The 15,375-nt window shown below is 49.4% G+C and overlaps 1 protein-coding gene and 1 long non-coding RNA gene across 7 annotated transcripts in view; one reads left to right on the top strand and one right to left on the bottom strand.

The window, feature by feature from the left end:
* HNF1B (HNF1 homeobox B) overlaps nt 1-1,455 on the bottom strand; it is a 53,935-nt gene extending 52,480 nt beyond the window's left edge. For all 6 annotated transcript variants that reach the window (XM_007190212.3, XM_007190213.2, XM_057536895.1 and 3 more), the window contains exon 1: nt 1,070-1,455. In XM_007190212.3, the coding sequence (XP_007190274.1) occupies nt 1,070-1,413 (344 nt within the window). In that variant the 5' untranslated portion in view covers nt 1,414-1,455. The remainder of the gene's footprint in view (nt 1-1,069) is intronic.
* A 71-nt stretch (nt 1,456-1,526) lies between these two features.
* LOC103003248 (uncharacterized) lies at nt 1,527-3,841 on the top strand. The gene is made up of 2 exons (XR_451752.2): nt 1,527-1,969; nt 2,602-3,841. It is a non-coding gene; the product is annotated as an uncharacterized LOC103003248 (long non-coding RNA).
* The last annotated feature ends 11,534 nt before the right edge of the window (nt 3,842-15,375 follow it).

Genomic DNA, 15,375 nt, shown 5'->3' with positions numbered 1-15,375 from the left:
AAATTCAAATGCAAGGTCATATCCCATCCCAAACTGCCACTGCGGGCGGGTGACCGAGGCTGCCCGAGTCCCCGGCGCGACTTTGGTCCTGGCCCTGCCTAGAGACCGCGGCTCTGAAGGGTCCGAGGCCAAGCGAGGGGCTTGGTCCTAAAGCAGAGTGGCCGGGAGCGACGTGCGGTCTAAGGGGACCGCTCGGCTCCTTGGATAATTAGTAACCAGCTGTCAAAGCCCTGGGCCGCTCGGGAAGTTTTAGCAAACGACCCGGGGCCGGGAGATAGACCTCCAGCCAGCCTGCCTGGATTCCCCAGGGACGCCGGGGTGTCGGCGGCGAGATCCGGAAACGCCCTCCTTTCTCCCACCAAATCCGCTGCGAACTGGGGTCTTGGCCGCATTTTCCCCTCGCTTGCTTAGTGACGTGGTTTCTTCTGCCGCTTGAGGATCCACTCTAACCTGACAACGTGCAAACATTTCCTTTCGCGAATCTAAACGGGCTTTGGGGATTCCGGATAACCCTGGGGTCTCGCACGGGCACTGCAAACGGGAGAGCACTCCAGAGAAGTCGCGCCCCAGATCCCGGCCCGGGTGCCGCCTGTCCCTCTGCTAAGAGCGGCAGGACGCCGTGCCCCAGGCCGGGTGCGTTTCCCCGGACCGCGGAGGCGTTACCTCGGAGAAAGGCTTGGCCTGGGGCTGATGCGGGCCCGAGCCTGGTCTCCTGGGAATCGCAGCGGTTTCACTGCGCCCACTCGCACCTTCCGCCGCGTGGGCAAACCTCCGGGCAAAGGGCCCCGCAGCTCGGGTTCTCCCAGGTCGAGCTCCAGCCCGGCCGGGAGGGCCCCGCGGATCCCGGGCGCTGGCCTGGGCAGGCGTTCCCGAAGCCTCGGGGCTCGGGCCGTCCAGCTGAGGGACTTGGAGGGGTCCAGGTGTTGGGAGAGAAGCGGAGCGCCCCCCCGGGGGACTTCTCTGGTGGGAACCAGGCTTGGCAAGAGCGGTCGCGCGCAGTGTCGCTCAGGCGCTGGGCCGGGGGCTCAAGGGGCTCGGGCGCACACTCCGCACCTCGGTCCGCGCCTACCTGAGCATCCGGTCCACCTCCGCCCGCTGCTCCGCCGCCTCCTCGGTGTTGAGGGCTTGCAGCTCCTTGAGGATGGGAGGGGTGTCATAGTCGTCCCCGTCCTCGGAGCCCTCGTCCCCGGACAGACGGCCCTTGGCGTGGCCGTTCGTGAGAGTATGGAAGACCGGCTTGGTGTCCGGCTCGGCCCCGCTCCCAGGGGACAGGGGCAGCGTCTCCAGCTTCACCCCGAAACTCGGGGATGGCAGCAACTCCTCCAAGGCCTGGACCAGCACCTCCTTGGTGACCCCGGAGCTCAGCAGGGCGCTCAGGAGTTCTTGCTGGAGCGACGTGAGCTTGGACACCATTTTCCAAGGACAGAAAAAGAAGGGGGTGAGGGGGTGAGGGGGTGAGGGGGTGGGTGGGTGCGAGAGAGGAGGGTGGAGGGGAGTTTCACAAGCGAACCCCAAGTCCAGGAACCCCCCCCACCCTTCAGCCTCCAAACACCTGTTACTCCCCGGGGTCCGGAGTCTCCTCCGAGAGGAGTCAGAAAACTTCTAACTTGCCATGATCGCCACCATTAGGCCATATAAGATATGCAAATTAGTGGGGAGGGCCCGGCTTTCGGCCAGATGCAAATGGTCGTGGGGAGGGGGGAAAACCGAGAGAGGGAGAGTGTGAGGGGCAGACGGGGAGAGCAGGAGACCCGGGCCGGGAGCGGGGCTGCCAGGGTCCATTGTACTCACGCCAGGGGGCTGAAGAGATTCTTGTCCTGGTTCTGTTTATCAGCCAAACTTTAGCTGACCTTTGGACTTGTTAAACAAGTAGCTTGCAGCCTAGTGTGGAAGGCTCCGGGACTTGTCCACCGGCTGCGGGTCCGGCTTTAGTCCGGAGAGAAGAAGAAACTGCGCTTCGGGGGTTCAGGTGAGAGCTGGAGGAAGCTGGGGTGCTCTTGGAAGAAGGAGACGGAGGGGGATGCGAAGAGCAGAGACCCTCCGACGCGTCCCAACCGACGCAGGCGATGGGCCGGGAGAGCCAGGCGGGCGGAGGATAAACTGACCGCAGGGGAATGGACGCGGAGACCTGGGGGAAATGGGGCGTATTAGGTGGGGTGAGTGTGGGTTGCGGGGGCGGGGGTCCCATTTACTTCTACCTGAGCTACCGCTCTGCGGACCCCAGGCCCTCACCAGCTGGGTCTAGCGGTTTGGATTTGCAGAACTGCCGGCTCGAGAGCGTAGGAAAGCGGGAAGGAGGCCCGGAGAACACTTGGGAGGAGGCACCGACTAATTTATGACCAGAGGGAGTAGCCGAAGTTGAGCTCCCCCATAAGCGGGGCTGCACCAGCACCCAGACTGGCCGAGCCATGGAAAGCTGGACGCCTGGGCCACTGGGTTCCCCGGTTTAAACCAGGACTATCAAAGCGCCTCCGCTTTCGGGGCAAAACTAGGATTGCTGGGCCTTCCTTTCTGGCAGTGAAAGCAAAGCTTGGCCTGCAGCTGGATGGACAGTTGGAGCTGCATGTTCTCTGGGCCCACTGATTTCTGGCTTATTCGCAGCTCCAGGACACAGCGGTTCCCGGGGCCAGGGGCGGCGCTCTGCAGAGGCGAGGTCAAGGTGGCCCTGGCAGGCGTCTCCCACGCCAAGTTGGGAAGGCGCGGAGTAAGCCGCTGGGGGAAAGAAGTATTTTTCCACGCCGGCCTGGCCCAGGAAGGAAGCCGGGAACCTTTCAGCGCTATCCGAGTTTCACCTGCCTCTCCCTGAGGCGCCCAGGGGAAGGAAGGATGCAGGAGTCGCACCCAGACCTACAGGCTGGACCGGACCTGCAGAAGAACAGGGGCTTTTTAGGATCCATCGCTCACAGTCCCATAGTTCCTGGGGCAGAGAACACCCCCTTCCCCTCTCTAAGCCTCAGGTTCATCATCTGTGAAATATCGAAACCTAAAGTGCAGGGGATGGGGCATTGTACACAATGAATGAGACCACCTGTGAAACCCTGTGGTCTAACAATAGTGTTCACACTTTTCCTTCCGGGAAGGTAGGAAGCCAGTTCCTAGTAGTAAAATCTAGCCCCTCTGGAGGTTTAGGATTCTCAGAATCAGGCAGATCCAGTGCTGGGGTTGGAGGGACCGGGAGATTCAGAATGAGCAGGCAATTTGCAAAGGAGCTTCTAAGCAAATTCTCCTCGCTTCCCACCTTTAAAAGACAATTAGGAGGAAGGGGGGAATTTCAGCACGGGTGGGGTGGGGAGGGTCTGCAGTCCTGTCTGCTTGTTTCAGGATCAAATCTCCCAGGTGTATGAGGGCTGAAACTCCAGATGTGGCTGATCCAAGTCAGGCTGCTAAGGAGCTAGGCTGCCTTTTTTAAATACAGGGTCTGCTCCACATGCCTGGGCCACCCATGAGAAAGGGGTGGTTGTATGCACAGAGCTCTGGGGGACCTTTACACCGTCTCAGTGTCTTTCCCGGAGAGAGGGGTAATAAGTTCATAGAAACGAGGGCTCTTCATTTCACCTTATTGTCTTCTAGTTTGTTGTGACATACGGCAGATCCTTGGCCCTCACAATTCAGCCCAATGGGAGAACATTTTCTGCCTACCCAGCTCCCCTCAACGGGGATAATGAAGTGTTCAGAGTAAATGTCCCTGGAGAACAATCGCTTTTTCTCTGTCTCTCACTTACTATCAGGATAGAAGCAGTCAAGTGTAATGAAGATCAGTTTCTGTGTTTAGCTGGAAAACCCATTAAAAAACCAGCCATCACTTCCCTTTTAACAACAAAGCTTTGATTTGTAGTTCCAACTGCTGTGTTCCCCGTCTGACTCTCAAGCTTCCTTACCTCTCAAAATTCAGGTGTCAGAAAACCCATTCTTCCCCCTACCCCAAGCCAACTATGGGAATGTACAGGAAGTTGCACAGAGTACAGGGAAACTTCCTATGCGTGTCCAGGTAATCTGGCTATTAATATCCAGCAACTTCCTGTAACTCTCCTGTCCGGATCTACCTTGTATATACCACCTGATGCAATATGGGTGCTCACCAACCGAGTAACTGCAACTATGGATCTGTGAGCAGATCCAATATCTACCCCTTCATATGGAAATTTAAAAAGAAAAGTGTAAGTACCCCACTTTTCTTTTCAAGGATGTGGGTCACAAATGCTAACCAAATGAGTTATCGCAGAAAACCCTTTGGCTAAGCTTCCCCCAAACAGAGGAAGCCAGAGTACAGCTGAAAAACCCTTGTTTATGCTTCACACAAGATAAAGTAGTGACGGGCTGATATAGTAGCCCCATTTTAAAGAAATGGGAAAAGAAGACATAGGACATTTTAAGGAGGTGGCTTGGAGCTACTGTAATAAGTTAATGGAAGGGTTGAGATTGGGGCTCAGGACTTTTGAGCAGGGCTTTAGGATGAAAGAGGAAAGGCTCCAGTTTTACTGCTTTGGGAGATGGGAAGTTAAAAGGGGGAATTCTGCTGTGATTCCACGGCAGAGAATAGAGAGCAGATGTTGGAGTCAAACAGACCTAAATTTGGGTTCTCCAATCTGCTTAGCCAGCTGTGCAACTTGGGCACATTATATAATCTTTCTGAGCCTCAGTTTCCTTAGGTGGAAAATAATGATAATACTCTACTGTGTTTTTGTGAAGATTAAATGAGTTAGTAGCTGCAGGTTTCTGGATATGATATGTTTAGAAAGAGGCAGCACATCATGAAAACACGCCAAGAAGTGAGGTGGCCGATCTCTTTGGTCTCTTTTATTCCCAGCTTGTTTTTTTAAGAGTTACTGAATTCGAAGAGACTGCATTAGGTTCTTCTACTCAAACAATGAATTCGCTGCTCAAATCCCAAGATTTTCTATGGGAAATGTAGTCCCTGGTCCAAGATAATTTAAAATCCAGATGGCTCATTACTGTATGAAGGTTTTCCGGGCACCACCTTGGAAGTTTCACAGAATGGCAAGTGTGATTGCCATGGACTCAGTCTCTCCTGTAACTTCACGGCATAAAGGATATTTCTTTCCTGCTCTTGTGCACACAGTCTTCCCCCTACTTTCCAGGCTTACCCTGATTTGCTTACAGCAGGGAGAGCCTGGTCCTCTCCATTCCCTGCTGCTCTACTCTCCAAGGCTTTCACATTGATTTGGGAGAGTCTCTAGAAGGCCTCAAAATGAAATCATCTCTAGAGTAAAATGTGAATACTGCCCTACCCTAGTCTGAAGGAGGTTGGGGGCCTTATTGTTGGAGAGCGGTGCTGCAGCCTAGAGAACATTCTAGACTGTGGTGTTAGAGCCTGAGTTTCCAGCTCTAGATACAACACTCTTTTTGGGATAACTCTTGACCTCCAAAGGCTTGGTTGAGCATCTTTTCTGATTCTGCTTTTGAAAAATGGCCAATTGGTCTGGATGACCATTTAAGTTCCCTAACTTTTCTATGATTTGAAATTCTGGAATTAGCAGGGTGTCCATTTCCAGGCCTTTGAGCTGATGATCCATGAGCTCAGGCCAGAACTCTGGGTAGTGCTGGACATGGGACTGTTGACTTGCCTGTGAGGAAAGACACCACGGACAGTAAGCTCCAAGAGGGCAGGGACCATCTCATGCCTTACTCTTCAATGCCCGGAGAGGGGTCTGATCCATAAGAGATGCTCAGTGAAGCCCTTGTTGAATAAATGAAAAAGTGATCATCCCTGCATGATGCCATTAAGGGTGATTTTTGTGCCCTTATTTATACTTCTCAATTTTCCAAGTTGTCAGCAATGAAGTTGTAGTTTAAATACCTTTCCCAGACACACAAGGGTATATACTGTGTGATTCCATTTATATGAAGTTAAAAAGCAGGAAAAACGAATCCATGGTGATAGAGGTTAAAATTGAGGTTATTGGGGGATGTATTCACAGGGATGGGTAATGAGGGAGCTTTCTGGGGTGCTGAAAAAGTGCTGTATCTTGATCAGAATGGTGGATACATCATCAGGCTACACATTTAGGATTTGTGCATGTTGCTGTAAATGATAACTTAGTAAAAAGTAAATAAACAATTCCAAAGTGTAAAATGTAAACATTGGCAGCCATCTCCTTAGTGCCCCCTCTGTTTACAGTTGATGTGTGGCCCTGTACATTCTTCCCCATTCGCCATGTGTAGTTTATCACCACTGAAACTTACAGACTAGCATATTCCAGGGGTGGGCAAACTTTTTCTACAAAGGGCTAGATAGTATTTTAGGCTTTGTGGGCTTATACTCTGTCACAACTACTCAACTCTGCTCTCACAGACAATACGTAAATGATTTGTATGGCTATGTGCCAATAAAACCATTTTTAAAAACAGCTGGGTGGCTGGATTTGGCCTGTGGGCCACCGTTTGTCAACCCCTGGATAAAGCACCTGTGTAGGTAGAGATCCATATATCTGAAAGAGACCTGAGAGGCATCTCACTTCACTTCTTCATCATTGGGATGAAGAAGCAGATTCAGGGAGGAGAAATGACTTTCCCAAGAGATATCAATATTAGCACAGGGCACTGGGGAGATCCTGGTTTTGGAGTCAAATAGAGCCGTTGTTTGTGGGTGTGGCTTTGGGCAAGTTACTTAATTTGAGTCTTTATATTATCACCATGTGTCAACGGTGATAATAATGGAATTTCTATCTCCTAGGGTTATTGGAAGGATTAAATTAGATAACACAGCAAAACACCTTGTAGGGGGGCTGGCACAAGCTGGACTTGGTTTCAAATCAAGTGCTTTCTCAATCATAGCACACGGCTCACGGGCTCCCTCCCGCCTCCCTTCCTTCCCTCCTCCTAAAGGCATGACTTCTGGTGTAAGTTCACTGACAAACACCACCGGGTGTCTACTACCTGTGAAGTCCTTCAGGGACAGCTACAAGCTTGTGACAAATGGATGCAGGAAGATCTCAAGTACTACCACCCCAGCCCTCAACTTCCTTTCTAGAGATCCCTTCCAGCCCTGCGCTTTTATTTCCCAAACAAGCCGCTATCAGATGATCTTCGCCAGGAAAACTCCTAAGGGTAGAGGAGATTTCTCTCATTTTGATTCAACAACCTACCTCCTTCTGCCGGTTCATTTTTAGAAATCGGGTGTTCCCAGGAGCTTGTAAAAGATTAAATTAAAAATGAGAGACCTAGTATGATATTAAACTAATAAATACTACACCTGGCATAGACAGCCTTCACTCTGGAGCAATAATCTAGCCCTTCTACTACTACACCCATGAAAAGTGAGATTGGCAGGGGCCCAGCACACACCAGGGGCTCCGTAAGTGTTTATTGAATCAACAATATGGGCCAGGCTAGTGTTCAGAAAAGAAAGAAAAGCGATACTCTTTACTAAGATTTCCCGGACTCTGCTTTCGGATTAACATTCAAAGAAGTGTTAGCGAGGTGTCTTTGCTATACTCTCCCCTGTATTCCTCCCACAAACCTGTGAGCTGGGCAGCGTCAGCCCCGCTTTAATGATGACGAAATAGAGGTCTAAGAGCATAAGCATTGGCCCAAGGACCCACAAACAGTTAAGGAGTGGACCTTGGCCTTGAACTGAGGACCACCTAATTCCATATTAAGTGCCTTCCTTCTGGCTCTTTTGCATCTTTCAAACCCAAACAGAGGGGGGAGCATATTGAAGCACCCTGAACAGTCTCAGTGAAGAGAAATCTCGTGACTGTGTGAGTGTGTGTCTCTGTGTGCATGTGTCTCTGTGTGTGTGTGTTTGTGTGTGTGTGTGTGAGAGAGAGAGAGAGAGAGAGAGAGAGAGAGGGATCAAAGTCTTCTTTCCTGTCTGAGGACATACCAACCACGTAAAAAGCTATAACATTTGCACAGCGTTTTATGATGTGCAAAGAGCTTCCTCCTCATTTGATCCTCAAAATACTCTTGCAAAGAATGCAAGGCAGGCATTAGTATTCACATTTCACGGACGAGGAAACTGAGATTCAGAAAGGAAAAAGGACCCACTGAAGATTCCAGAACCACCCTCTATTTTTTAAAAAAATAAACTTATTTATTTAATTTTATTTTTGGCTGTGTTGGGTCTTCGTTGCTGTGCACAGGCTTTCTCCAGTTGCGGTGAGTGGGGGCTACTCTTCGTTGTGGTGTGCAGGCTTCTAACTGCGGTGGCTTCTCCTGTTGCAGAGCATGGGCTCTAGGTGCGCGGGCTTCAGTAGCTGTGGCTCGTGGGCTCTAGAGCGCAGGCTCAGTAGTTGTGGCGCACGGGCTTAGTTGCTCCGCGGCATGTGGGATCTTCCCGGACCAAGGCTCGAACCCATGTCCCCTGCATTGGCAGGCGGATTCTTAACCACTGCGCCACCAGGGAAGTCCCAGAACCACCCTCTATTGACCCAAGTCTTCTGAAGCTGGACTCCACTGTCCTCTCCACAATATTGTGTTTGTACAATGACAAGATTAGTACAAGGCACAGCCCAGGAATAGATACAATACAATATCTAAGAATTAGACAAAATAAGATACCCCAATTCTAGTCCCAAGGTCATGCTCAAGCAATGGAGAGCTGGAAGGATGCCAGGCAAGAAATTGGGTCCACTCCACGAGTTAGGAACCGCTACCCACTTGGTGTCACCCTGTGCTTCCCCACCTGCACCTCCTCTCCTCCCATGTGGACCCGCCCCTGCTCTGCTTAGTGCTGTCTGGTCAGGACTGCAGTCTGTGACATGCACTTAGGCATGAGAGTGGCCACTGGGCCTCAGGTAAGGGAGGACCAAGGTCTTCTTTAATGCTCTGGTGACTAGACACAGACACTGCTCCCAGCCCTGGGGGTGACGAGCATGCAGCGCTGCTGAGACAAAGCAGCAAACATTTACTGAGCACCTACTGGGTGCTAGGCACTGCGGTAGGTGTCTAGCACTGCTGGGATGAATGTGATTTAATTCCTGCTCTGAAGGAGTTGGTTTTATAGGGGGAGAGATAGACACATATACACTCACTTCTATTGCTAGACAGGATGGAGTAGCCTTTACAATAAGCACGGTGCTGATGGCTTCCCATAAAGCATCTCATTTATTCGTAACAGCCCCATGAGACAGTACTATTATTCTCCTTTTAGTTTTCTCAATTTATGCTCAGAAAGCTCAAGATTTACATTGAGATTTAGTGCTGTCTGGCTTCAAACATTTTCTGTACCTGCCGAGAGGCAGAAATGACAGGGGACTCAGTGTGGGACTTGGAGTCAGGATGATCTGGGTTTGCAACCTGTCTCTGCTGCTTCCTAGATGTGACCTTGGGCAAGTTGCCTCTCTGAACGTCAGTTTCTTCAGCGGTAAAAAGGAAAACAGTGTAGAATTTGGCAGGAAAGATAATATATGTAAATCGCCTGGCACAGTAAATAATTAGAAGCACATGCTAATAATAGTAGGGGAACCAGCCAAGTTCTATGGGGGCTCAGATGCCTTGAAGGATAAGTAGGATTTTGACAACAAGAACTCAGAGAACATTTCAGGCAGAAAAAAGTGTTGAGCAGAGGCTTGCAGGCATGAAAGTAGGTGAGGAGGTGATGGGGGCAGAGGGCAAGCTGAGTTGTCTGGACCATGGAGGGATCTTGCTAATGATGATGCTGGGAAGTTAGGGCAGGGCTGATCACGAGTAAACACTGGATGCCAGGCCTGGGGCTCTGAACTTCTCTCCTTAGGCAATGAGGAGTCTTGGAAAGTTTCCAAAGGAGTGTGTGTGTGTGGGCCGTTATTTATTGATAATTTCTTGTTTAGAATGCTTATAACAACAACAGTAGCACTGCTATTTATTAAGTGCCTACCTCACTGTGCTAAATGATTTCCACTATTGTACCGTATAATCTTCACAGTTATCTGAGGTTACTCTCATTGCCTCCATTTTACAGATAAGACAATTGAGTGAAGTGATTAAATATGAGGCTCTGGAGCCAGAGTGCCAGGATTCAGATTTTGAGTTCACAATTCAAACTGTGTGCCCACGGGCAAATTCCTAAACCTCCCCGTGCCTCAGTGTTCCCATCTTTAAAATGGGGACAGAGATGACATCTACCCAACGAGGAAGTTGTAAAGAGTAAATGAGTCAATACGTGTAAGGTGCTTAGAAAAGGAGTAGCTGTCAATAGCTCTCAATAATTCTTAGCTGTGATGATTATTATCGTCCAAAGTGACACACCTAGGGAGAACGCGGCCCTGTGTGTTCCCTGATGGATTCCCTTCAGGGAGCCTTTGCCCTTCTCCAGGCAGGTGAGTGACGGTCTGCAGTGGAGCAGGAGCAGAGGGGATAGAAACCAGGGCACCGAGGAGGGTTGCCACAGAAGGAGCCTCTTCAAAGATGCTGATGGTGCCTCCACCCCAGCATCCATCCACCGGGGGCCTCGGGAGGGGCGAGGCACCGCACAGCACACAGGAGGAGGCCAGGAAGTCCAGCATCTTACCAGAAGCCACAGTGGAGCAAAGGGAAAGTTCAGAAATAATCAGAGGAAGATCGAGACACCCCCATCCCCAACCCCCTTACCCTGCCAGCACCTTGTTAATCTCCACTTCTGCACCTTCCCACCTGCCGTTTCCTCCACCTGGAAGGGCACCTTCCAGCCAAACCAGATTCTACAAACTTCCCTGAAAACTTGGTTTAAAATTCATGAGCTACAGGACTCTTTCCTGATTAGTTCTGTCCCTTCTAATAATGATTTTCCCCTGTAACCTCCTGGGGTCAGCTGAGGGTTCAACTCCCCTTAAGAAGGCCCCACCCAACCCCAGGTTGAGCTCAGAGGTTCTCAGCTGAGGGTGGTTTGGCCCCTTGGGGAGACTTACCAATGACCGGCAGGACTGGCTTCATGGGTGTGCTTGAAGTTTAATGCTCTGTAGTTGCCATCTTGAATGCTTAATAATTTTATTTTTGAACTTTTGTTCATCAGGGCAGCCTGATGGGAAAATGGAGCGTGTGCGGGGCGCTTGGCGCCTCAGCTCAAGAGGCCCCGCCTCCCGCTGCCTCCTTGACTTTCTGGGGTGGGTTTGGGGCTCCAGCTCCTGGCCCCGCCAGGCCTGTTTCTCCCTAACTCCCATCCAGCCACCGCTGCTGCCCTCTGCACCCTTAAGGGGCCTGGTGTGGGCACGGGGAGCTTGGGATAGGGTGCTGGAGTCCCATGGCATCTCAGGGACATGACGGTGGCCATCCCTGATCCAAGCTGGAAGGGTCTGCCTGCCACGGGTTGGAGCAGCACCCCTGGGGAGGGGAGATGCCTGACCTGACTTCCACGCCCTCAGCTGGGGCACAATGCATTGGTCCAGTGGCTGGTCAAGGGGGAAACTGGCAGCTGGTGGGCTGGGTGCCCATGTGTGTACTGAATCAGAGGGTGGGGAGAGAAATTAATTAAAAATTAAATTCTATTTAGTTTTTAATTAAATAGAAAATTAAAAAACAGGGAGAGAAAGAGAGAGAGAGGGAGAGAAAACAAGAGAGGGAGGATAGACCGCAAAAGAAATGAAAAATCTTTGTATTTTAGATTTTTAATGACACTTTTTTTCCTGTTTTTTGAATAAGGGAGCCTCACGTTTTCATTTTACACTGGGCCTCACAACTTGTGTAGTTGCTCCTGACGTCTGGAGACACTGTGTATCGTCATGGCTGGGGGTTCTTACGACATCCAGTGGGTAGAGGCCACAGATGCTGCTAAACGTCCTCCAATGCACAGGACATTCCCCAGAGAACAGAGGAAGATCTGGTCCAAAGTGTCAATAGGGCCGAGCTTGAGAAACCCAGGCTATTTGTTCTTCCTTTCTACTCCCAGCATCCTCTGTGCTCATCTCTGCCCCAGCTCTTTGCCTGTGTTGTTGAAATGACCTCACCATCTGTCTAGACCAGAAGCCCTTCAAAAGCAGGGTTGCATGTTCACTAATCTTTGTGTCTCCGGGACCAAATGCAGCATTGGCACAGAGTAGGTCCTCAATACTCACGGGTGGGACCAGCTGGCAGGGCCTATGAACCTACCTGATCACATTTTAACCTATTATTTTGTGTCTGTTGGAAGCACGAATCCACGCTATTCTAAATCATTACGTGATTGTATGTTTTCTCTCCCCTAAGTGGATTGTAAATCTCTACAGCACAGGAAATAAACTTTCCACATTTTCTGTTTTGCTCAGTGGTGCTTAGAACAGTACACAGCAGGCCACAGGCACTCTGTAAGTGCTTGCTTACTGATTTCGTGTGCTCGGTGCTCCCTCCACCTTTCTGCATGTCCAAGGCCCAGAATACACTCACTTATTCATTCATTCAACAAACATCTATTAAGCATTTACCATATGTGACATGCTTGGGACTTAAAGATGTGAAAGATACAATTCCTACCCTCAAGAAGTTCAGTCAGGCCAGGGAGTCAGAGGGTGTTTTAACTCAGCATAATTAAGCATCACGGTGGCTGTGAAATTAGCCTTTGGAAGACAAAGGATAAAAAAGAGAAGATCCAGGGACTTCCCTGGTGGTCCAGTGGATAAGACTCTGTGCTCCCAATGCAGGGGGCCCGGGTTTGATCCCTGGTCAGGGAACTAGATCCCACATGCCGCAACTAAACATCCCTCACGCGGCAACGAAGATCCTGTGTGTGGCAACTAAGACCCAAAGCAGCCAAATAAGTAAATAAATATTTAAAAAAAATAAAATGCCATTTTTCAAAAAAAAGAAAAAATAGAAGATCCAGTGACCCCATTTCCAAGGAATCCCCCTAAGCCGTTTTTGGTCTAACTCAGTCACTTTCAGCCCTTGGTTTCTTGGCTTATTGAGTACCTATCTGTGTCAGGCACGATTCTCGATACTGGAGATACAGCAGCAAATGAAACAGACGAAGGCCCTGCCTTCACAGAGCTTTCACTGCAGCGAGGGCTGGGGACAGATGACCAAACCAATGAACGAGGGAGTACATCGTATGTCGGGTGACAGTGTGACATGGAGAAAAATCATAGGGCAGGGAAGGTGAAAGGGAGTGGGAGGACACTTATAAGTGAGGGGTCTTCCCAGGGAAGACTTTTCAAATCAGTGACATAGGGCTGAGACTCAAACTCCACGTGGTCTGCTGACAGCTACTTCTCAGGATGTCAAGCCTCAGCCCTCCTCACAGCTCAGGCCCTGTGTGTGCCTGGAAGCCCCCCCTCTGAGTGTAGTCAAGGCACTGACTGTACATAGGGATGAGCTGAACCAGGTATTATTAAATTTTAAGGGTCTTTTCTTTAAAACTGTAATCTGTAAATGTTTTCCCCGATTACTCCTCTCAGTTAAAAAGGAAAAATGTTTGAGCCCCTCAATACCATTATTTGCATTAAGTAATTAACTTACCACATGTGCTACTGTACTGATATTTCATGCTCATTATAAACCAAAGACGAAAATTAAAAGGTCATGGAGTTAACATAAATGTAAACGTCAGATCCAGTATTTTCATCCTGTACCCACAATATATCACCTTGCACACTCCCTTTTGGGACCCCTGCTCTAATGTATGAAAGTAGTCCATCTTATTTTATTTTCTGATAAGCAGGAACCTGGCTACAGGTCAGCAGATACCTGCCTCTCCGGAATTAAGATTTGGAAAAAAGGGGAAATTGATTGGAGGTGTAGGATGAGAGAAAGGAAAAAAGGAAGAAAAGGGGAATAATGAGAAAAAGAGATAAGATTAATAAAATTTTAAAAGGAAAGGAAGAAAGACAAAAGGGAAGGAAAGAAGGAAGGAAAAAGAGATGAAAGATAGGAAGGGAGAAAGGGTGAGAGAGAGAAAGAGAGAGAGAGAGAGGCAAAGAGTAAGGGGAAATGTCCCCAAGATTCCCCTGGACCGAGGCAGTGTGCATTCTCCCTGCCGGCCTTTGCCCAGACCTCACAGCGTTGTAAGAGTGTTCCGTCACAGTCTGTAGGCTGGACCTTGGCCTCTTTCCACACATTCAGAATCACCAGCTAATGAAGTGGATATTGTTTTCTGGTCCATCTCTCTCACCCTATGGCTAGTTCCCCTCCGTGGCCCTCACTTAGCAGTGGTGTCAGGAGTGATGGAGAGGCTGACCGTTTCCCATCCCTGTCCCGCACACCTCATTAACCTCTCCTTGCAGCTGGAGGTGACCATTACGGATTAGAAAAGCCGGCAGGCTCGTCAGAGAGCAGAGGCACCCACAGTTTCCCAGAAGTTCCTGACCCATGCGTTCTCTCCTGCAAGTCATGGGAGACAATCTTCTGGGTTATAGAGCCATCGGAAGAAAGCCATGTTCGCAGCTCTTAGAGAACCCTGAGCACTTTTTTTTTCTTTTCAGAGACTTGCTTTAAAAACAAAGGAACAGATCTAAAACATACAACAACAAACTAGTGAATGTAACAGAAAAGAAGCAGATTCACTGATACAGAGAACTAACTAGTGTTTACCAGTGGAGAGAGGGAAGTGGGGAGGGGCACTAAAGGGGTAGGGGATTAAGAGGTACAAACTATTAGGTATAAATTAATAATAAGAATATTGTACAACACAGGGAATCTAGCATATATTTTATAACAACTAAAAAAATGATTAAGATTGTAAATTTTAAGTTATGTATGCTTTACCACAATAAAAATTTAGAAAAAAAAAAAAAAGGAATGAGACTAGGGCGCTTCAATGTAGAACTAATTAGAGAATATAAAACAAAAGAATACAAAAATACTATACAAAATTATTCAAGAGGAAAACTCAAGCATTGTTTGTTGAATGAAATGTCCCTATTTCAAATTTGATCTAGCCCTGGGCCAGGAGGCATGTGATATTTGTTGAATGGATGAATAAATGAATGGTGAATTTTCATGATAGTCCTGTGATGATTCAAGGTGGGTAACGTCTTCAGGTAAACTGAGGAGACTGAGGCTCAAGAAGTTAAGCGCCCAAGGTCACACAGTGAGGAAGCAGGTGGCAAAGTCCTGTCCTCCACTGTCACGGGGGCACTTTTTTTTTTTTAATATATATATATTTTTAAAATTTATTTTATTTATTTATTTTTGGCTGTGTTGGGTCTTCGTTTCTGTGCGAGGGCTTTCTCTAGTTGCAGCGAGCGGGGGCCACTCTTCATCGCGGTGCACGGGCCTCTCACTATCGCGGCCTCTCCTGTTGCGGAGCACAGGCTCCAGACGCGCAGGCTCAGCAGTTGTGGCTCACGGGCCCAGTTGCTCCGCGGCATGTGGGATCTTCCCAGACCAGGGCTCGAACCCGTGTCCCCTGCATTAGCAGGCAGATTCTCAACCACTTCGTCAACCAGGGAAGCCCACGGGGGCACTTTTTCCAAGCAGTCCTTTTGTTTCCTTCGAGATCTGCCACTTGCCCAGATGCTCTGGTGAAGTCATCCCTCGAGGGCAACG

This window comes from Balaenoptera acutorostrata, chromosome 20 (assembly GCF_949987535.1).
Source record: "Balaenoptera acutorostrata chromosome 20, mBalAcu1.1, whole genome shotgun sequence".
Classification (NCBI taxonomy): domain Eukaryota; kingdom Metazoa; phylum Chordata; class Mammalia; order Artiodactyla; family Balaenopteridae; genus Balaenoptera; species Balaenoptera acutorostrata.
The sequence above is the reverse complement of the archived record's forward strand: the minus strand, read 5'-3'. Positions and strand labels throughout refer to the sequence as shown.